Below are 23729 nucleotides of genomic sequence, written 5' to 3'. Positions count from 1 at the left end.
TAATAATTCAACAAAAGACATTTCAGAAATTTTAATGCATTCAAAAGTCTGCACCCAGCTTAAGCGCAGAATGTCAGTAAGTTCACATTTTTGAAAAAATATGCAGAATTTTCCAGGTTCACCACTTAAATGCTCAGAAAATAAGTTTTGATTGTGAAGCTCACGGGGTCCCAATCAGTTTCAGTCCAAGTCTATGCTAAATCTACCCCATGCATGCGTCATCACACAAAATCAGTGAAGTCATCGACCGTTGAAACGAGCCTTTTACGCTGGCCTGAGCTCTCGGGGTTTGCGGCTGCGGTGCTCTGCTGAAAAGGCTTGTTCTGTTGCGCATGTCCCTGCGTCAGCGAGATGCCCGGAGTCGATCGGGACTGAATGTCTTCATTAGCCTGAGAAAGCGGAAGGGAGAAATCATTACAGACCTCTCATGGACGTTAAGTCTCTTTGTTGGAATTACGCGCGTGTCGTCTTCCTACCCTTGTCCTGATCCTCTTGATGTGCCGTAACCTTGCCAGCCACTTGGAGGCATACGCGTCTGAAGGGTTAGCTCTGTACTGATGCACCAAGGAGGCCATCTACGTAACACGTGGCAAACATTATGTACAGTATAGTATGGCAAGTCGTTTAAGAAACTGAATACGATACTAGTATGCTCTGTCCTCAGGAGTAAGACAATTCAGTGCTCAAGTAGAAAAAAAAAAAAACTACGTCCGACAAGTAATTTTTTTATACTACATTATGACACTACGACATAACGGTAAAACAACTAGTAATATTAATTATGAATACGCCACTGTCATCGTTCAGCATACCAGAAGAGAGTGAACGTTATGGCGCTATGTGCAAAGAGTCTAACGTCTTACTTGTGAGAACAAAGTACATATACCTTATGCTGGATATTGAATAACTTCTCAACGGTCAGGAGTGGGGAAAAATGTTACAAGCATTAGTAGAGTATGAATGCTCTAAATTGTCATACTCCTAAGGACAAAGAGTGACTAGAAATCGTAGTAAGCCAGATATAAAATATATCGTATAAAACAGGGGTCCCCAAACTACGGCCCGCGGGCCGGCACATTTGACCTAGCCCTCTAACCCTCCTGTTGTCATCGGGTCAAAATGACCCGTCACCGTGTTAAAAACACCCCCCAAAAAAACCCTAAATTATCTTCTTTTTTTTACTTGAAATTTTATGACTTCCTAGATTGTCCCCAACTGCAGAAAAAATGAAATGTTTTTATTCACATTTCCATGGAAGCTGTACCAAAAAAAGTACAAAGGTGGTCTTCGGGGCAAAATGACCCATGACGCAAATAGGGTTGAAATCAAAGTCACAAAGTTATTTACACACCATAGAGTGTTTCAGTGTTTTAGTTGTGTCTCAGATCAATTAGAACACGTGAACAAGACGGTAGCAGACATAAACAAGACAAGATAGGTGGCGTTCTCGTAGATGGCAGAACTCTTTTTTTTGTGGATTTCAAGGGGCTATAAAGAGAGAGAGTTGTTTAGTTATTATTTATTTCCTGTTTTTTGTGTGAAGAACTCAGAGAGGGTTATTTAGTTATTATTTATTTCATTAATACGGTTATTATTTGTTTCCTGACTTTTTTTTTTCTGTAAAGAACCTGGAAAGGGTTATTTGGTCATGTGTGGCTTTCTGGGAAACAAATTTTTTTATGCTCCCCTACAATCGTCGATGTTACAAACTGACACCAGCCCCCCATCAGAGAAGGGAAAAGTTATGTGGCCCTCACAGGAAAACGTTTGGGGACCCCTGGTTTAAAAGCTCGAACAGGCTTGACATATGACCAGTAGTGATGGGGAAAATGAAACTTTAAATTTGCTTCATGAGCCAGAGTTCCTGTATTTAACTCCTGTACATGGCACTCTCTTCAACATTGGGCTAAAGGCGCACTGACTTGCCATTGCTTCAACCTACTTTATTTAAACCAACAACGCCATCGAGAGGAGTAAAAAAAATCTAACAACTGGTTCATGAAACAAATTTGAAGCTTCATCTTCCATTCACTAATGACCAGTACAACGCTGACTTACGTTGGCGTGCAGAGCCATCTGTCTGACCAATAGCGGGAGGTTGCTGTCAGAGACTATTTTTGCCACAGATGTATCGACTAAGCCCTCCAGGTCTAAAAGACAACAAAAATGAGGCATCAAAGCAACATGAAGGTGAAAGAGACTAGGCGAGAAAGTGTTCAGCTCACCTTTACGGCACTGCAGGGAAACGAGGTTACATTTATAATCCAGTGGTTTTATGATCACCTCCACAAAGTTAAACTGACCCTAACAGAGGGGGGGGGGGGGGGGGGGGGACATGGTGAAGACAAAGCGTGTACTCCTGAAACGTTCATCAAGCAGCATTGTTCAGTTTGGCTCACTTCATTACGGTAATGCCAAAGTAAGTATTTGTTCTATGATTTTGTTTATAGTCTTCATCTTGAGTAATACCAACGTGCCCTTGAGGCAGGCAATGAAATTTAGCTCAGGGCCACAGTCATCACTTGAGTTGAGTTGCCTTGTTGAGGTAACAGTAAAAACAGCCACGTCGGCATTCACTGTGTCAATCAATGTACCAAAGCGTCCTTGAGTCCCCCAAAAGCCACTATTTCAACACCCAATGGTTCCAGTTTTTGCGCCCCCTGCTGTAATACGGTAGGAGTAGACTTGACATCCTGCTGTCCACTGGTGAGCAAAGAACTGTTCAAAAACTGTCACGTTAAAATGACTACCGCCATTGTAAAATAAAAATAAGAATTGAAAGAAAACTGGCCCCCTAGGGGTAACTATTGTACATACTGTAGTATTTGTTTGTTTAATTCGTGACTTTATTGCCCCCTCGGAGTACTCTCACTTTTTGTCTTGTCTCGTTCGATAAATAGCTGACAGTGCATTCGCAACAGTGGCTCTCGTTGCTCACATTTCTCCGCTTCACTTGAATGGCGGCATACTGTCTGCCAAGGTACCAATTTACTGCTGCTTGGCTACAGAAACAATAATTATTTCTGGTCAAAACTCTGCGATGGCTAACAGAACCAAACAGTACCACTTGATAGAAACGTAGCTTGCGCATGTGTGCGTGTGTGTGTGTACCTTTATAGTGCCCAGTTTGTACTCCTCGCCAGAATCGTTGTAAACCACCATGACAAAATCATTGCCAATGTGGCGCTTCTTATTGCAGCAGCCCTTGTCGCTCTCCCTGTTTGGCATCAGTGTCGCGATATGGAAGATAGCTACACACACACACACACACACACACACACACACACACACACACACACACACACACACACACACACACACACACACACATTATTAGCAGTGTACACGCGAGGCAAAAAAAAAAACCTAAATACGATACAGTGCAGCATTCCCATTCCACACCTTGCATGATGTCATCATGCCAGCAGTACGTGAACTCGCCATCATCTCCATATTGATCAAGCCCGCCTAGGAAGATCTGGTCGGGGTCGCAGTCTTTCAAGTGGATTAATTTCCCGAGCCCCGTGAGGAAGGCGGCATAGCGGTTTGAACCATACTCGTTTGAAAGGATGGCCACCTCATTGTTAACCTTTAACAGAAGACGTCAGTCATGTTGGCCAGTGATAGTAAATAAATGTTGGGGGGGGCGGGGGGGGGGGGGGGGACACATTGACAAAGCACATTAATTATCCTAAAAATATCCTCACCTGACCCGCTCCAACGAAGATCACTCCAATCTTATGAGTGTCATAAGGAGGCATCTGGTCCAGAACCTTCACAGCACGATCAATTACCTTTACACAAAAAGAAAACATTGATAACAACTTTGCATTACACCTTCTATAATACGACACGGTGTGGAGGTAGCGGGTCCAACGAGGGACACTAACTTGGGTTTTGGGCAGCAGCAACGGCTTGTTGGCTTCATTCCCAAAGAAAGGCGAGTGGTACAGCTGGAGGAACACAAAGCTGAAATAATGGAGGAGATAAAAAGTGGAGGTCACAAAACCTGAACAGTCCCATCCATGAACGCTTTCATTCCCGGAATACAATTTATTGTGACAGGCAGTGTTGCCACAATGACCCTGACAAAGTAAGCAATGAATTTTAAAATGAACTAGAGTAGATTATAAGTTACTTTCATCAGACGCCGACACCTCCGCGTAACATAAAAATGGCAACTGGTTTTGCACATACTTCATTGGAAGTGCACCGTTAACCGTCATGCGTAGGGATAGCGTTTTTATTTGAAATAAAAAAAAGGCAGCCTTTTTGACGAAACATAAATAATTGTTATATTAAAAGTGAACATACAGTATGTGGTACGTGTGTGTAGATGGAAAAATAGAGATCGATAGCTTGATAGAGAGATAGCTCGATAGATGACCCTTTGTTGACAGTAAATCAACGTTAAAATGCTCATCTTTAGCTGTCACAAACTCAACATAGGGAATATATTTCCAGTCGAGTCGTTTGTTGTGTGCCTGCCGGTGAGTAAAATGCGTTTTGTGTCTTATTTTATGATTTGCCAACTATTACTTTTGTTCAATGCGCAAACCATACACGTGCCAGAACATGGCTGAATTTGGATTGGTGATCAATGACTTGTGCCTCCCTGTTGCTCACTTCTGCAGCCTAGTGGCAATTGTCTCGGCACAGTACCTCGGGCACAGCCCAGACGTCTTCTCGGTGTTGCTGGGTCCTGGTCGACTGTGGTATGAATCTCTCTCAGTCCTCCTCTCTCTCCTGGAAGAAGGCGCCGATACCGAGATGGTGTGCCCTCGTGGCCTGTGACCCCCGCTGGGGGATATGGGTCCCGGATGCGCTCCACTTGGTGGAAACTCCAACTTCATTCTTGCCGCTCCACTTTGAGGAGGCCCTGATGAGGAGGAGCCTTCCACCATTTGCGTCTGTGTTGTGAGTCCATTGAGGTCTCCGCCTGCACTCTCCCGCTCAGCGGGCGGCGGGGCCTTGGCTTCGGAAGGCCCTCTGGTCTGGGCTGCATCTCCTAGCGCCGTCTCGGACTCCAGAGTCACTTTGGAGAAGGCTTCTGATAAGGTCTGAAGTTCCGGTGAGGAGCTGGACTTATTGAGTCCATGACCCTGGGATTGGTTGGTGCCCTGGAAAAGGAGTTCCTGGCTGCCAGGGGTGGAGAGCCCCTGAGTTGGCTGATCAATGGGGATGGCCCCCTCACTCACTTCCTCCAAGGTGGACTTTTCATCCTCTTGACTAGAGGTGGAGGAGGACTGCGGGACAAAGGGTAATGAAGCTTTCATTATTTTTAAATCATACCTTGCACTTTTATCTTTTTCATACTGACCCTACTAAGTGTTCCGGCCAGTGGAGCTTTTGAAAATTTGTCAGCAGAAATGAAGATGGGATCAGACGGCATAGGTTCGAATTCTTCGCTTTCTAGCCAGTCGGTTGGGGTGTGTGCAGTTGTCACGCTTGCGCCTTCTTCCGGCACCACTGCCGAGTCTGCAGCAGGTCACAATGGCAAACATTTGTGAGCGCCACACAACAGGCCAATTAACAACTCACCCCTCAAAAACAACCTGTGTTAGTCTCAACATCAATGATCAGAGCTGTGAGTAAGCAATTTCACATCTCGCAGACATCACTGACGGACACACGCGCAACACATGCAAATGAACAACCGTCTAGATCAATCCAAATCCAAATCAGCACTGATCGGTAAAGAGAAACAGGCAGTATCTATCAATCACAGAAATTGATTTCATTTACTTTCAATGGCTAGGCTTGGGCGGTATGGATGTATTCTCCATGTGAGATTGACGATGATATGGTAGCCCTTCATAGGGAGAGGACGCAAAGTCGGTAACGCAAAGTGAAATCGAATTCATCCGACTCACTTCACTTTGAATTCATCATGAAGAAATCATAAACAAAATGAGTTTCTAATTCATTTCTTCAGCACAAGGGCTTGTAATTCGGTGGTTAGTGTTTCTGAATGACCCAGGATACCCCAACATAGTGGTCTGTCTACATTGATGGATATTTGTTTGTTTTAGAACACTACTTTCTATTTCTGTGAGGAGTAGTTTTGCAACAATTGCTGTTGCTCATCATAGCAAGCGTGTGCAGTAGAGGTCGATCGCAGAAGGTTGGTTGGCTTGAAAATTTGATCTTTGGTCAAAAAAGGTTGGGCACCCCTGCTATAGAGCAATGGAACTACTTGTATGAAGCGTTAATGCAGTTGGTCGTGCTTTTAAAAAAACAAATAAATAAATGAGTCTTTTCTAGCATAGCATAAAGTCACATCAGGACAAAACAGATACCGCCCAATCCTATTAAAGGTGCATGCATCTATTGGTTGGTTTCTTTGCTATTCAACCCAAACACAGTGTAACAGCAGCCCAGACCAGACCCTGCTGTCCCACAGCTCCAAATGAAACTCTGCCAAGATTTAAAGAGGCGAAGACCAAGGCATTCATTTGTCTGACACTAATGACCTGACCCCCTAGCGTGTACTGCATCTTTGAATAGGACCGTCTTCATGACCGTCTTCATGGCTTAAGTCAAATGAGGTCTGGGCTTTCCTGTTGACACCCTCATGTGGTAAAGGGGGAGATTTCTGAGTCAGAGGGTTAGCAAAGAAAAATCAATCATAGAAGACGACAGGGAAAAAAAAATGAATGATTGAAGTTCCGTCTGTCCTCCCCCTGGTAATGATGAGATGTCTGAGGGCGAATCAGAAATCATCTGTTGCCCCACGAGCACAACTATGGAGCCGTCCTTTGCATCACTGAGTTGTCTGTGACCGTACAATCTCAATAAATATACATGTATTCACATTCTCGAGTTGAATAAGCAAATAAAACAGTTAATACTGTCCAGCAGAAGAAATCGTTTAACTCTGCTTGGGAAAAGTAGGCTACCAGTGAAGCGCGACATGCAAAGAAATATGTACTCCCTATCAAATATGTGATATTTCACTTTAAAACCAATGAATATCTTAATTTACCACAGGTAGGAGAAAGAATTTGTTGTATTTCGGAATCAGTATTGTCTTTGAGTCATCAAACAATTGTTAAAGATCTCATCATCATCTGAAGGTCAGTAAAAATAGGCCATTTTTCTTACAGAACTCCTACTCGGTTGTATTTTGCAGTTACTGACAAAAGAAATGGACTATAACGGGAAATTTCTCGAGAGTGGTGTGTGGAATGAAGGGGGGGGGTCACACATGGGGGGACGGTACCTGCCCAGGAAATGCTCCTGTACAACCTGATAGGGGCTTGAGGGCCTAGGGGTGCGCAGCCCTGACCCAGAAACCAGAGAGAGCCGCTCACTGCAGGCAGGATGCCACAAAAGTCAATCACAAACCAGTACAGCGGTGATGACACACAAACATGACAAACAAAGTCGTCAGAATGAGGGAAAGAATCTCAAAAGGAAGGGAAAATCTCTGTAAAGTGGAGAAAAAGTGCAGATGATGGCAAATAAAGAAGTCCGCACTCGAAACGCACACACACAAACAAAAACAAAAAAAACGGCATCACTAAGAAAGACGATGGCCAGGTATATCCTGCTGGCCCACTTGAAGTAAAATTGAGATCCAACATTTTTTAAAGATTTTGACAAGTTACAATTTTTTTTCTTCCAGTATACAACAGCATGTCAGCATTTTGTACAGAACAACACAATTAAATCAACTCCTACCAGACTAAGTCATTTTGACCAAGGTCAGGATTATGCGGAATGACGGGCAGAAGTGGATGGCAACCATATATATATATATATATATATATATATATATATATGAATATGAAAATATGAATCACAATTTTCTCTTTCTCTCTCCCCCTATATATATATATATAGAGAGAGAGAGAGAGAAAATTGTGATTCATATTTTGAATCACCGCAAAACCTGTGTCCGAGACTCAGCCACTCTTGAAATCTTGTGGCCGAACCCCAACACAATGCGGGAGAGTGCAGTGGAGTTTCAAAGCATCGGGCAGTGACCGGCAGCCCCTACAAGACGTTTTGCACGACAATCGAAATGTTCTCAAAAACAAACACAGCAGTCCAGCTGAGATTGAATCAATGAGAAAGCAAATAATATAATGAGACAGACATGCTCTATTGTTTATATCGGCATCAAAATAAATGACATAATTTGCATGTGCTGGTACAATTCTGATGTGAATGCATCAGTGACAGTAATGCTGACATTTTTGCTGATCCTCGTGTTCTCTCCATATCCGTCTCACGCTCACCTGTGTTTGAGCGCTGAATCAGGTGAGGCTTCCCTCCAGCATTGCTGTGCGTTTGGCTAGAGGGCTCAGCCGGCGCAGGAGTCGCTGTGCTAGCTGGAGCGCTGGCAGTCTGGGGAGGAGGTTCCTTCACACCTTCCATCGCCATCAGGACAGTCGAAAGCTCCTGCAGGGGCATGTTGCCCAGCTCGGAGGAGAAGGGACTGGGCGGGTTCTCCAGACACATTAACCAGCTTGTGTTACCTGGTTAGCAAGGAAGACGGACGGAAGCAGACACACAAATCGTCTGGAGACTCATTTTGAAAGTGAGAGACAATTTCAGCCTTCGCAGACAGCGAGATTTGCTTCCGTTAATCAGACATGTTTTCAGACCAATGTTATCAAAACCGTGCCGTGCTTCTGGAAGGAGCACAATGAACGAGTCGATTCGTAGCGCTGCTCAGCAACACAGGGAAATCCCACACTGTTCATTTTGTTCAGTTAGCTTCCTATGATTCGTTGTAATAAAGGCATTATTTTGTGGGAAAAATCTGGTCATTATAATAAAGTTTACATTATAAAGGTGTTTTATCCTTTCATATTTTTTGTGGCTGATCAACTTCTGCTCCACAATTCAGCCCATTCATCAGTAACGCAGTAAAAGTGAATCGAAGAGAATATTTAGTTTATACATTAAATTACGGTGGTCCGACCTAAATGTTCTACTTGCTTCCTGAAAACTTTTAGGTTGGGGGGGCCGCTGTGCTTAAAAAAAGTTAGCCAGCTTTTGGCCGCATCACTCAGTGTTGGGTATTTCAATTGGTTTGCTCTCAAGGTTTCACATAAGCAATTTCCGACCATACAGCCCGAGTGTGACTTTCTTACGTACCAGATGGTCTTCGAATGAGGATCTCAGCCCAGCCCTGCGTGAGCATGGGGACAAACTCAGCCAGGCGGTGATTGTCCTTAAGTGGTGGGGGGGCCGACGCAGTGGCAGAAGTGGAGGAGGGAGGACTGAGATCATCCAGTGTGGGAGCAGAAGAGGGTGACAGCTGAGCAGCCAATTCCCCCTCAGAAGGTGACACAAGAGGGCTGAGACTTTGGGCAGGACCAGAACGAAGTGCGTGACCACCTGATGCATAAACAGGGACAGGCAGAATGTGGCCTTTGCTATTAATATGTCAGCATCCAAAACAACATTGTGTACCGCTAATAAAATCATCCCCGATCGGCAAGCCGTTTGCATCTCAAAATGAAGGAAGGTGACGACGTCTAATTCGGGTAGGAGACGGTCGTTCACCAAGACAATAATAACTCCATTGTGATGACCCCACAAACCTTCCGAGATATCGATAGAAGGAGACTCCACACTTAAAAAAAATAGAACTGCAGCAGCTATTTTGGATTAAAGGTGAAATATCTCCAACAATCTTTGCAAATTACCATGACCTGGGTGACTGAGAGTATACATAGGTACTAAAGAAATACATTCTCTCTAATCCCAAAGATTTGAATGAAGCTTCAATATTACCTGACATGGAGCGGACCCGTATGCGCGTGGCTCTGCTTTGCTGCTGATTCGATTGGGACTCGAGTTTGGCTGGTGCCTCTTTCGTTATTCGGGTGTGTAATGATGGATCAGATCTGCTGGGGCACAAAGAAAGACGGTAAAACAACACAAAGCTACGCCGTGATAATCGATAAGAGTGACCAAGTGAAGGACCTGGTCATTTCCCCTCCTCCTCCCAGTCGATCAGCAACATCCAGGCCCAGCAGTGCTTGAGTGCGAACCCCTCCACTGGTCGTGATGGTCACCAGCTTATTGCCCACCAGCCAAGTCATACTGCGACCTCCGGCAAAGAGGAACTCTGCGATTGGAGATCTAGGAAGAAAATCACATGTGCAAATTATGGAATACAATTGGCACAAAACTACCAGGAAATAAATCAAAGTCCTCACTTACCTTTTAGGCAATGCTGAGAAATTGGAAAAGACATATCGTGCCATCATGTCCAGACATGTTTCAGTGAGTTCCAAGTGGACTGTTTTCAGCCCCTCATCTGCCAGAGTTACTGCATTTTCATCAGCGGATCCCAGACTGCAGGTGGTGGTGGAGGTTTGCATCCTACAGGGCGCAAACAACAAGGCAGAGGAACAAGAGCACAGCAGAAATGCAATCAGTAAACGACACATGACATCAGACTTTAATTCAATATGGTGTCTATCCAAACAGAGATATGAAAGTATTAAGTGCATTATGGCTATACAGCACTAGCATGCATGTACAATCACCAACAAAAGCACAAAACAAACAGACGCATGCTTAAAGTGACGGTTTCGTGCAAGCCACAACAGCACATTAGCTCTTGCCTTTCACTTAAGCAAACTGGATAAGAGGCATGAGATTGAATACTGTTCATGTTGAATCACGTTTATACGGGAGTTTGGTCAAAAACAGTCAAACACGAGTACTTCAAAGTCAGATTCTTTTGTCAAATGTGAAATGGTTTCAGTGATTCAATTTGTGGGATTAAGAGTTGATTTTGGAATAGAGTCATGCAAAAGTGTCAGAAATGTCTGAAAACAAAACGACCTAAATTGTTTAAACAATATACACTTACCTTTGGCTCTGCTTAATTCTTACATTTCCCTTTTCAACAGCTACTCAAATTCCAAATGACTGTGAAATAAGTCCTGTCATGTATCAACTTGTTGCGCAGGCGTTAAAACGACATACTTGAAGCCATTCATCATATCAGAGGAAGTAGGTTAAAATAATTACATTGCAGTTGTGTACTTCAAATCAATTCTGTTTCACGGCTACAGCACACCCGCGATCCTCTTGAGGAAAAGCGGCTCCAATCATGGATGGTGTTATGCTTTGAAATGACAGTCGTTTACAGTAATTAGAAAGGTATTTCTGCCACTTGTTGAGCAGGAATGATATGACACGCTCAAGTGTGGGAGAGCTGTGTATCTGACAACTGCAATGTAGAAAATATATGAGGCACACAGAAGCTGGTCAACAACGAAAAGCTCAGCATAGAAGGCATGAAGAATAGAAAGGCCGAAACGTGAGCAAGTGCGACTCTGTGTTGAGGTTGGAATTGCTACAGTTTGTCCCCAAACCGTATCACATTCAGCCCAGCTAGTCCCAAAATCCCACTCAAGGAGATTGCCAGGGTCAAAGCAGCATTGTGCGTCTTTGTGAGGGGAGTGATGCAAAAGGACAACCAACACGTCGAGCAAACAAAGGACAATGATTTTGTTGCTGCTTTCCCCATCACTGATCAAGTGACCCATCAGGAAAAAGGAGCATTGGAGAATGCATTTGCTAGTCCAGAGATTAAGATCACATTACTTTGGATTCGCATGCTTTTGTCCTCTCCCATTTATTTGTTAAAAAGCCAACCAAGTTCAAACCAAGCCAAACGACCAAGTAAAAAAAAAAAAAATTCTAATGATACAAAACATGAGTGTTGGCACAAAATCAACCAGAAAAACATCCACATGTTTCAAGATGCTTTCCAGTGTCTTCTGTAAACACTGCAGCATGCAAAAAAAAACAAAATCTACAACAGCAAGTGTATGATCGCAGCACACAACAGACAAATGTTTGGCACACCTTCTGGCATGCAGGTGTCACTGGCAATGAATGCCCACCCATCAGAATGACAATGACCAAACACCCCATCAACCATCCCATGGAGGAGACAATCAAACGATTGGTAGCTGTTGTACTTCAGTTTGGTTACCCAGAGGACTGTCTAACCTGCGGACCGCATGATCGGAGACACTGATGCTGCGGGATCGGAAAGCATCCATGGCTGACAGGTCCCTCAACTCTTTAACTGGAGAGCTGCTGTTATTGGCTACCACCGCTGCCGCCTTCGCCACTTTTGCCGCCCGAAGACTGGGCGGTGATGGATACCACGGCGAGGGGTCGATGGGAATAGGCATGGGTGGAGGTTACAGTGGCGGTGGGTGGTAAGGGGGTGAGTCAACGTCAAGATGGTGGTGGTTTAGGGTGATGGGGCGTGTGGTGTGTGATGGTATATCAGGAGGCCGTAGGAATCATCCCCCAAACGCCATAGCAACGTGAGCATGTGACCGAGCAGCACACACCACACACCGGGAAGGGAGAAGGAGGGGCGGTTTACGGAGCGCAAGGCCGCAATGTCAAAGGGTAGAGGTCACAGGAGGAGGGGTAGAGGGGTGGGGGATATGTGGAAGGAATCCAGGATGACACGACCACCCCCAAAAACCACAACCGCAACACAGCGCCCAATCGCAGGAGGCAGGGGAGGTGCCAAATGAAAAATTGAAAGAAAAACAAAACAAAACAGGGAGAAAATTAACAGCAGTTGAACATTATGACTCAGATTACAAAAAAGCGGAGAACTTAACTGATAAAAAAAAAAGATAATTAAAAGGAAAAACAGACTACTGTGGAGGGTAAAAATGCTTATTTGGAAATAAAATAAACATGGAATCCAGGAGAGTAACAAAATAAATTATTTTGCACAATGAAGACAAACATCTGGTCAGAAGAAGGACGAACGACAAGGGAGCTTAAGCACAAGAAAACAATCTGACTGATCTGAATTCTGAACACCACGGATACGAGGCATCGCAAGATGATTGTTGCGGATTGAGAGACCTCCATTTTCAATTAATACACACTCGAAATTACGCAAAGTAAGCAGACGAGCATTAGCGGCGTCAGCATTCACATAATCACTTCTCACAAAGGTCAGGTTGGACTCTCAGACTTGAGAGAGAATCTATCGGTCTACTTAATTAGGTTTGTGGTCAATCATAAATGAAATATTGGTGATATGAAGACTTCACATATCACACATCTCACAATAAGCCATGAGCAGACCAAAGACAACAGTAAGAGTGATTTTATCGTGTAATGAGGTTCCCTGCAGTAGCAGATCTCGACTTGGTTTGTGGAGGTATGGATTTTTTTTTAATGCATTTGAATTGTGAAAATAATCTTTGTACACATGCATGCACGCAGTCTGGAAAAAGGGGGAAAGACGCACACTAGATGGCTCCCTGCTCAAAAAAGCTTCTTCATCTCCCTGTATGAGAAATACACTGGATTTCTCATTGTGCGCGTGCAAAATCATGACATGACATGATGTCAAAGTAGAGGTAGGGAAAATATTTGTATCTTTCTACATGACAACCAAGTATGTACTTTTATAGAACACAGGTGATGGACAAGACAAGAAAAGCGCCTGCATAATATAGTCTGATGGGATTTGACACTGCAGGCCTTTACCTCATCAAATGACAAATATTTTGTCACCCATATCTGTGTCATCTTGTCCACCCACTGTGCACAAATTCAAAAGTGTAAAACAAACCAATTGAAAAGATATTAATGATCACCTGAGGCTCCTTATTGCAAAACCCGATACTCTTGTTACCTTGGCAAACCCCAACTTTTTTGCACAACGGCGCATGGTGCTTCTTGCTCCCGAGTTACGGCCCCACTAGCAAATGTGTCGGTATGTATTCTTTACCTTTTGGGTCTTTCATTGAGGCTTGTGCTTCGGGCACGAAAAGAACTCTGCTCGTGGCCATCATCGAATGGCAGCAGGGCATTAGAACGCAAACCCTGGGAGAAGAAACGTAAAGCAATGCTGCAATTCAGCGCAAAAAAAAAATATTTAGACCAGTTTACTTCCATCGATGATTAAAAGATTTTGTGAAATTTGTTGACCTGGCTAATTTAAGGAGACCAAATCACGTACCTTTGTGATATACTGAACAAAATCTTTACGGAAGGCAAGTCTGCAGCGGATAAACCACATAGCAATCACGTGGTGGGCGAGAGATACGATGTACTGGTTGAACCTGACAGAAATAGTAAAAAGTAGCATGTCAGAGTGTTTTGGGGAGCTGAGAATGCTTTTGTCTTTGTGAGCACTTACTTAGACGGGTTAGTGTAGGGTAGCGAGATCGCAAACACGCTAACATATTGTTCAGCGACAAAGTTGGCGTAAAGGTGAGGTAGGCGCACCAGAGCTATGGAACAGAAACAAGATACCAGCCAAACACTTTAATTGGGCTGCTTCATAACTGACCATGAGTTCAATTGTGTTTGTGGTACTCACTTGAAAGGAACTCAAGCATTGGGGATGCCATGGCAACTGTTGCAGAGATGTGGGTGAGCTTGACAATAAGAGCGGGTAGCAGCTTGATCATGATGTCAGGCATCTCCACCGTGCACATTGTGAGAGCCACCACACATTGCTTGGCGCAGCGGTAAATGAGGCCTGTCTCAAGACACTGGACCAACTCCCTCTGTAAAAGAGACAACAGAAATGCCATTGCAGCTGATCGTCTGGAACTGTTTAACTCTGTGGAAATAGGAGTTGTTCCGTATGTGTGGGTGATTAATATGAAGAAAAGAAAAAAAAAAGAGCTGAAAGGTTTCGCGTAACCTGTGTTAAGCGGTCAAAGACTGTTTCAAAAGACGGATTTGTACTTGTCTCGATTGCTCCAGGTAGGTGTGGTAGGAGGTGATTGCTGTTAAGACGGGAACCACAGCCAGCTGAACATCTGTTCTTGAAAATCCCTCCGGGGTCTTCTTCAAACGTTCTGAAATCAGCCGGTCTGTCACCTTCGTGCAGAAGAAGCAATCCTGAGTTGTGTCACAGTGAAGGTGGCTTTGACGGTTGATAAGCATGGTTTGATTGGGAATGTACTACCATGCAGCAGAGAGTAGAACAAAGGTGATCTAAGCTGCAAGGTGATGTTAGCAGCAGAACTTTGTACTGCAGCGTCCACGGCAACTTCTCCAAGACCAATTTCACCACCTTCCAATCTGTTTCCTGCACAATTAAAACAAACCTTTATTCATAAATGTTCACTCTAAAGTATAGAAATGTAATTTGTGTGTGTGTGTGTGTGTGTGTGTGTGGTGCACGCTAGTGCCACCATGTGTGCCGAGAAGGTCGGAGCAGTGCTCAATGACCCACGCGCGCAGCTGAGAGGGAGCAGTGTCTGCGGCTAATGTTAAGGATGTGGAGAAAAGACCGTATATGCATTGCAGTGAGCCGGGAGACAAACAAAGGCAGGAACCTTGGCGGTCCGATCCCTGGCTACAGAAGCTGGTTCTCTGGACGTGGAATGTTACATCTCTGGCGGGGAAAGAGCCGGAGCTGGTACATGACGGCTCGCCTCAAAACACAGCTGTGACTTTTGTTCTAAACAAATTGTCCATAACAAACACTATGTTCAAACATAAGGGTGTCCATTTATGCACTTGGCACCTGGACCACCCGAGACTGCAGTTTGATGACTGACTTTGTGGTCATGTCACTGGACTTGCAGCTGCATGTCCCACCAGGAGGAGGAGGAGGTCCCGGGTACTTCCCAGGACATGCTGGAGGGACTAAGTCTCCTGGCAGGCCTGGGAACGGCTCAAGATCCCCCCCCCCCCCCCCCCCGACCCCCTCTCAGAGGAGCTCGGATGAAGTGGCTGGAGAGAGTGAACTCTGGGCTTCCCTATTAAGCTTCTAACCCAACAACTTGACCTCAGATAAGTGGAAGAAAATGGATGGATGGGTGAATGGATGGATGGATAATCGTGTACCATCTTGAGGCACTGCAGGAGAACACTGAAAGCAGGTGAGTAGGGCAGGTAGGCAAAGCGTATCGGTGCAGTGACAGGAAGAGGAGGAGCTGTGGAAGGAGGAGCGCCGCTGGCAGGGGGGGACGTTGGACCTGGAGGCTTCTTCTCATTTGGTCTTTTTTCTGGCTCTCTGAATCATTGAAAGACACGAACATGACAAAAATCAGTGTGTGTGTGTGTGTGTGCGTGTGTGTGTGTGTGTGAGTGCACTGACCCTATATCACAGTAGCAATAAGGGCTGAACCTCATGGCACCATCTTTGTTGGGAACACCAACGCGATGGAGAGAGTCTGCTCGCATCATCAAGAAGAAGTCAAAGACCTAAAGACAAGCGGCCGTTTTGAAATCAAGACAACTGGCCAGAAAGGAAATCAAACGTCAATGAAGTTGCACTTTACCTGCAGTCTGATACTTGACGCAATTGCAGAACAGTACTTGTTCTTGTAGTGGAGGTGCAGGTGGCTGATAAGCATTTCATAAACACGAGTGGCGTGGGTGGCTGGTAGACTGTAAAGTTTGCTCTAGAGATGGAAAACAATTTATACCATTCTCAATCTAATAAGCAAAAAACAACATTAAATATGAGTTCAATCAAGAAACTGGTATCATGTTTTCTGTAGAGTATGACAAATAACAATAAAACGTAATTTAAATAACGGATTAGCTGCTTGCATTTAATTTTTAGTAAGTTGATCTGTCAAACCATTTCTTTAACATATTCCTTTCATTTTAACCAGTGGCTTCCATAATCTACATTGAGTAATTTAAAATATTACCGTACATCTACGAGTGATAACTATTCCATCTACCTGCAGAATCTCAAGTAGTCCCAATATCGCAGTCTTGACGTCCTCCATTGGAGACTCGGTCGTGTGCTCCCTCTCCGAAACATCCACAGGGCCTGAACACACCAGAGGTCGGCTGGCAACCTAGAATGCAGTAATCAGTAGTTACTTGATACGGATGATTGGTTAAGACTCATTGTTTAATGTGCTCGTACCCGCTCAATAATGTCCAACAGGCTAGTGAAGTGGTGAGTGTTACAGCCCTCAGCCAAGTCCACCAAAAGCTGGGTCGCTTGTTTTCGTACGGCCAGGTCTCGGTCGTCGGCGATTCCACTAAGCTGAGGGATCACTACCATTTCTATCAACTCATCCTAAAAAGAGGAAATTATGAATTTCTAATTGAATAAGGGTTAATTACAACAATGTATTTAATCATGTTCATTCATTTGCAACCCTTTTCTTACAATTAATTCCTTAACTAATTACAGCCTAATGGCACATCTGTGAAAACATGTGCGAAACAAAATTAAGAGCACCAGAAATGTGAAATGGTGCAGATTGGTGCAACACAATATTCAAATAGCATACATACCTCATACAGTTGGCGGTTGGTGCTTAAAACAAAAGACAGGATGTGAAGCACTTTGATCCTGATCACGCTGCGGCTCTCATTTCTTGAAAGGAGACGATATACCAGGACCATTTATGAGGGTGCACGTGGGACTTAATAAAGTGGAACAAATGATAGTATCAGTGTGGTCATCCCACCTGAAGAATTTCTCCATCAGTCGGTGAAGGCTCTGAATCCAGCCATCCTTGGCGGGCTGAATGGACTGGGCCCTGTACGAGATGAGGGTCAGCACCGAGGCATCCTTTTCCAAAAATATAAAGAGCAAGAGGGACAGTGATGCTGCAGTATTGGAAAAAAAAGAGCTGCCATTAGTATGTAAGGAGGTGCAAGACACACCGGTCTTTTGTCGGCACACTTCTCCACGAGCGCAAAGAACTTCTCTGTGGAACCATGGTAACCATTCTGCTCATAAAGCTCTTCTACTGTTGTCAACAGCTCGTAGACGATGGCCTTCAGTTCAGGACTGCCTATAGCCTATCAGGATAACACAATACAATAGATCTTTATTTATATAGCGCTTTCACAATAGCTGCAGCTGTAACAAAGCGCTTTGCAGAACAGTTAACATACAATACTATAATAAAACACAACACATAACATAATGGATAAAGTCTGGGTACAACGGCCATTTTGCATGTCTGCCTCGGATGTATGCGCACATGTACCTGAATCTGCTGTAAAAGCCGCTCTATGATGCCCAGTAGAATGTCCCAAGTAACAACTTGCAGCTCCTTGCCGTATTTCTTGATCAGACGGGTGATAGAGAGGACGATTTCGTAGGATACTACCTCGTTGGCACACGACATGGCCTTAGTGGAAGAGAACAAATCATAGCAGTCACCTTTATTATTTTCCATATACAAACCCTATTCCAATGACGTTGGTATATTGTGTTAAACGTACACATAAACGGAACACAATGATACAATGTTTTTTTTAGGGGGGGGTCTCTTCTGCTTTGACAGACAGACAGATTTGACCATTTGAAACGATTGTTTACTTATGTAACTAAACTAGATGAGCTGTTTTTAGACTGTTCCTTCACCTTAACGAGATGCATATTTGAACAGATGGATATCGATGATGGGTGCCCAACCTTTTTTGACCTAATATCTACTTTGTGCTGGGATAATAGGATGCACACTAACACAAAATACAGAACACACACACACAACAGACACACACACACACACACGTTTGTTGCATAGAGTGAAAGGTAAAGAAGAGAAGTCACTCTATTTTGGCAATGTCCAATGCCCGATTCTGATTTTTTGCTAAATCTGATCTTTTCATGTTGTCTTTCCCATTACAAAAACAAATACAACTTCTAATGCGAACACAACAGAGCTGCGATGTCACACGCATAAGTTGATTACCTTGTAAAAAGAAGGCAGAACCAGTGTGGGGGTGTTTTTAAGTGAAGGCAGCCTGTGTGCTCCCCATAGTGCCATTCCAACAAAGAACACAGCTCCTCTCAATAATGGTGCATCTTCCATGTACACCCTGATGGACAAGACAGGAGGTGAGGCACACAAACTCAAATGAGGGCACCATACCAAATACAAAAAGACATTCAAGATTCAACATATTTGTCATGTGCACAGCAAAAGCCCCATGGTAACACTGAGCAATGAAATTCATGTTTGGTAGTTTCCCCACCAAAAAAAAGTATATATATACACACACATACATACACTGTATATATTATCGTATATATAGCATATAAATAATACGGGTGGCATGAGCAATCAACATAAGAACAATTTTAAAATGTTATTTATTAGTTTTTATGCAAAATTGTTTAGGTAATTTGCAAAGACGTAAACATTCAGCTAACCAAATACTACAGTTTGCAGAGATATTGCACAGAGTAGACATTGAATTATGTATGAGCGGGAGTATACAAATATTGCAATGTGGTTCACAGTTATAAATTGCATGTCTTCCTGGGAAAGGGGAAAAAGAGGAGTCACAATACCTTTCTTCCATTATGCGGCACATTCTGTAAATAGCACTGTGGCCAAGGTGAGTGCCCAGCACTTTCCTCATCAACTGGAGAAGCAAGGGCAGCACGAGACAAACAAAAAACAAGAAGTTATGGCAGTTAATTGTTTGCCCTTAAATTAGGAGCCTCCATATGCATCTCTACTTACCTTCCAGCAGGATTCACAGAACTCTTTGACATTGACTGTATGGCACAGTGTGACAATGAAGACACAAAGAGAGTCTGAGGGGAGACAGTTGTAACACACCACTGCATCAAGAACTTGGAGAGCCACCTGAAACACAAAAAACATTATGATCATTCCATTCTAAAAAGGTCATGCAAAAGTTGTCTTTCCCAAAATGTCACGACTACTCTAGGAAAGCTTGAGAGCCTTGATTCAAGTAAAATTGCCATGTCCTGCATCAAAATCAGTCAAATTGACCTACATTCTGGACAACTCAAGTCAAAGTAACCAACCTCAATATCTGTTGACGAGGTCGTTCTGGTGCAGAGAAAACAGATTTTCCTGCAGAAGAGCAAACATTTAAATTAGGGGTGGCTCGATCTGACATCGGTAATGGATATCAGCCCAAAAAACAATTTCTGTTTATATTGGTCTCCAAAATCTCCGGTGTATAAGTAGCAGAGGCGATTGCTCCACGTCTATGGACAGTGGGCGTGTATTGGCTGGCCCGGACGCTGAGCTTTTCTACATGATGATTGGATGATCTGTCTGAGGCTGAATCTCTTTTTGATTGACAGCGAAATGAGCCAATCACCGATCGTTTAGTGCAGGCAGACGTGGGAGCATCTTTCAATTCTCATTCTGTTCTAAGTTGAACTGGAGACCTCTTCTAATCATCTTAGCGGCACTGTCTTTGTTGAAAACGACTAGCGACAAATTAATCTTTTATTTCTGGTGGGTTTTATTATAGTTGCTGTAGTTGTAGAACACTAGTTAAGTCCCTGGAAAAGAGTCACAGATAATTTTCTTGAAACGGAACGGAGAGTAGAATTCAGGTATAAATAAACGGACACATTTTATGATGTCGGCCAAAATTGAGCTTCCTCTCCTTGACAGACCAGCATCCGCCACTGGTAAGCAGTCCATTCCAGACTGCTTTCTGGCAGTGTGAATTTAAAAAAAATAAAAATAAATACAAATAATACGTTTTAAAAAAGACCAAAAGTTAGGCTCAATGTACTGAAGTGAACTTCAGTACAGTGCGGGTCTGTCTCTGTGCGGCCCGGTACCAAATGGGTCATGGCTTGGTACTGGTTGTTGGGAACCACTGCTCTAGGTATATTATATATTATATATTATATATTATATATTATATATTATATATTATATATTATATATAAATATATATATTATATATTATATTGATACCGTATCGGAAGTGAAAAGGAAACCGCTAATCTAAATTGTAGCAAGTTAGAGAATAGGGCAGGTCAGTAGCATTGGCTGTGTGACTTACTGGACCATGATGGAGACATTTTGGTCCAAGTAACAGCTGTTGAATTTCACCAGATTGACAAGAACATGAAGAAAGTCAGAGGTGAGACCAATGTCCATCCACAACAGGACAAAGCGAGCTGAAAGGACAAAAATAGAATGAGACAGTATTGGAATGATAATTGTACTAAAAAGGTGAAACTTGCGAATCAACACAAAGAGCACCGATGATTACAACATACAGTGTGATGAAGACCCAGACAATGACCCAATAGAAGCATTTATAAACTCACCTATGTCCTCCTCAAGGTATGTGATGTCCTTCCCGTTTTCAGTTAAGGCCTTGAAGACCTCCAGTCTATCGGAAAGATCTTCGTTGCATGGTTGGTAGTCTTGGATCACCTTGAAAAAGTAAGCTCTCAGGGCCCCGAGGTGTTCACCCTTCCAAAAGGAAACATGAATACGTCTCAGGAAATACATCAGTTAATATTTTCAAGGCAATCGTATGGATCAACCAACCTGTCCCTGGATAATGGCCCTGAGCAGCTGAAGGACAGAATGCCGGGCCTCGGGAGGCTGTTCCTGTGTCAGCATGTCCTCCACAGATTTCCACACTGCCTCCACCGCATGCTGCGAAACGCACATCCGGTATAAATGTATGGTAGGTTTTAACAAATTCCCATCAGGCATTCCACACAATATGGAAGCACGCACCTCTTCAAATCTTTTGGTTTTAGCAAGCTCACAAATATGATTCATTGTGCGAATGCGGTTACTGAGGCCGCATTCAGGGTGGAGCTCCTGGAAAGAGAAGTGGGGAGAGGGAGGTCAAAAAATACAGTGGACATAAAAAGGTTCACACACTTGTGCCAAGGCACATATTTAAAGTTTTTAAAAAATATCACAGCACACCGCCAAACAAAAATGTTACAATAAGCAGATACACACATACATTACATACTTTGTGCTAATCTAATGGGAGATTAATGATTTCTTCAGTCCATTACTATAGGTCACTGGCATATATAGCCGCACAGCGACACATATTTGTTATAAATCAAGCATTTTTTGACCAATTAAGTAGAATTTCCCATGGAAGACCTTAAGAGCTCTCACGGCAGACTAAGGTACCCCCCAGGGTGTCCCCCGCCTACTGCCTGATGACAGCTGGGATAGGCTCGAGCACGCTCACTACCCCTGTGAGGTTAAGCGGTACCGACAAAGGATGGATGGTACTGTATAAAAAATATCAAAGGCATTATCAGTAACTACCGGTACGTGACTCAACTGTCATCTTATTAGTGTCCATGTAAAAAAATAAAAAATAAAAAATTTCAAGTCGTATAACCCGGAGGACATGATGAACTTGAGAATAGGGCAACCATCTTGATAACATACCTTGATGATTTCAGTTGTAATGATAAACTCAGAGGGTTTGTGGTCACTCTGCTTGCTGGGAGGACGTGGGGGTCCAAGCCCAAATATCCCCTTCACCTTGTCTTTTAAGCTTTCTTTGCTTGGTTGTTTATTCATCCTTAAGCGAAGTAGGGTGTGCAGGCTACAATGGAAGGCTGTGCAAAGAGAGTGAAACCCATTTGGTGTGTTATTTGTGTACTGAGCCGTCATTATTCTGCAGCACACATTTCCACAGTGCAAGGCAAGTAATAATGAGGCTGACTCACTCTTTTAAAAAGTAGACCTCACTCAAAAAATAACGGCAGCAACGAGAAGACTCGAACACTGGTCAACTGCAAATTTTACTCTTAGGGTTTTATGTGTCCCGAAATGTATTTTTGATACTGATTTTTAAAAAATGTCTTCACTTTTTTGAGCACACTGGGTTTTTGAGATATTTCCCTTGTGCAATATGGATTTTACCATGTATTGTAATTCATAGAGATGACATTTCAGAAAAAAACTCCACCTGTTGCTGAACCTGATCCTTAATTAATTAAAAAGAATATCATTAGATTACACATTATTGTGATTACATTTTTATTATGAAAACTTGATGTACTAGAGAAAAAAAACAAGGGCCGATTATGAATCAGCACAAAACAATTGTTCTCTACTAGTTTGCATGCATCACTAATTTTTTTTTAAAACTGTAAAAATTTGTTGACCGGTGCAGTCTAGGCAAGACACTTGCACATGGCCATTAAATTTTAATTGAATGACGAAAAGTAATCTCCACAAGAAAATCAAACATCTCCTCTAGTGAGTGTGCATCATAGATTTATGTTCGAAGTCAGATTTAATATGGAGAATAGAGTATAATAGATCGCATTACAATCTCTTATTTTGTTCAACTAAATGCAGTGTGGGTTGGGGATAATTTTACATTTATTTATTTTGTGCATGCAACACTTTTTTTCTTTTCTAACACCCCCCCCCCCCAAAAAATGCTGCTGTAGACTGCAAATTTCCCCAATGTGGGACAAATAAAGGTTGTCTTATCTTAAACTAAGGATAAACCATAGGTAAAACAAAATACCATGCAGTACAAAAATGTGGTTCAGATTAGGAAATAAATCTCAATGTTTGTCATGTGCACTTGACAGAGAGAGGAGCAGAGAGAAATTTAGCTTCTCTGCTTTCATTGAACAACGACGTCGGTGCATGTTCTTCTCCAGCCAGAGGAAATGCACGTCAATAGGACTAAACATGAAACTTGGCTCAATTAAGACAATTGCATCATGGCGCTGCTGACTGACCCGTTAGCTTTACCACTGCCTGCAGGAGGCTAGCATTCCTCGACTGGTAAACACCGCCCCCCTCCTCCCTCTCGCCTGCTTCTCCCCTCACCTTAGAGTCGAGTCCTTTTCCGTGTCATTCAGTCATAGATTCGTCCCTACGTGCAGCTGATGGGGGTCTGGCCAGGTCTGTACATTGAATTGCAATTAAATAAACCCCGTGGGAGGGTTTCGTGTGGCAAGCACTGCACAGTCCTCCACTCGCCGATCGGATGACACACCGATGGTCTGACACGGAGAC

General features: G+C 43.3%; 1 protein-coding gene across 3 annotated transcripts; it reads right to left on the bottom strand.

Annotated features, from left to right (window-relative positions):
• Nucleotides 1–18: 18 nt before the first annotated feature.
• On the bottom strand, nucleotides 19–23729 carry tsc2 (TSC complex subunit 2). 3 transcript variants are annotated; one of them, XM_052084824.1, is made up of 42 exons: nucleotides 23541–23729; nucleotides 22134–22306; nucleotides 21450–21536; nucleotides 21255–21365; nucleotides 21029–21176; nucleotides 20758–20875; nucleotides 19754–19802; nucleotides 19443–19568; nucleotides 19268–19341; nucleotides 18666–18792; nucleotides 17955–18098; nucleotides 17626–17763; nucleotides 17427–17530; nucleotides 17251–17332; nucleotides 16874–17029; nucleotides 16683–16802; nucleotides 16272–16394; nucleotides 16088–16194; nucleotides 15835–16003; nucleotides 14948–15070; nucleotides 14725–14859; nucleotides 14351–14540; nucleotides 14168–14261; nucleotides 13988–14090; nucleotides 13757–13851; nucleotides 11992–12132; nucleotides 10183–10344; nucleotides 9943–10101; nucleotides 9751–9863; nucleotides 9109–9351; nucleotides 8244–8483; nucleotides 7223–7312; nucleotides 5321–5478; nucleotides 4663–5246; nucleotides 3891–3969; nucleotides 3708–3794; nucleotides 3403–3589; nucleotides 3112–3251; nucleotides 2226–2304; nucleotides 2059–2150; nucleotides 477–575; nucleotides 19–389 (listed from the first exon to the last, which is right to left on the bottom strand). In XM_052084824.1, exons 2-42 carry the CDS (start codon nucleotides 22266–22268, stop codon nucleotides 222–224), a joined length of 5679 nt encoding a protein of 1892 aa, XP_051940784.1. In that variant the 5' UTR covers nucleotides 22269–22306; nucleotides 23541–23729; the 3' UTR covers nucleotides 19–221. The 3 variants fall into 3 exon arrangements, with proteins under 3 accessions (XP_051940784.1, XP_051940785.1, XP_051940786.1); XM_052084825.1 differs by lacking the exon at nucleotides 7223–7312; XM_052084826.1 differs by lacking the exon at nucleotides 11992–12132.

The sequence above is a fragment of the Hippocampus zosterae genome, chromosome 13 (genome assembly GCF_025434085.1).
Source record: "Hippocampus zosterae strain Florida chromosome 13, ASM2543408v3, whole genome shotgun sequence".
In the NCBI taxonomy this organism is placed as follows: domain Eukaryota; kingdom Metazoa; phylum Chordata; class Actinopteri; order Syngnathiformes; family Syngnathidae; genus Hippocampus; species Hippocampus zosterae.
This window is presented reverse-complemented; position numbering and strand designations above follow the sequence as displayed.

Excerpts from the sequence above, each read along its gene's own strand:
- tsc2 (XM_052084824.1), bottom strand. The coding sequence starts at position 22,268 with ATGAATAAACAACCAAGCAAAGAAAGCTTAAAAGACAAGGTGAAGGGG. Across the intron at positions 17,531-17,625 it reads AGTGTGCCGACAAAAGACCG|GATGCCTCGGTGCTGACCCT; the intron begins GTGTGTCTTGCA and ends TTTTTGGAAAAG. Across the intron at positions 16,803-16,873 it reads TGTTGGACATTATTGAGCGG|GTTGCCAGCCGACCTCTGGT; the intron begins GTACGAGCACAT and ends ACTGCATTCTAG.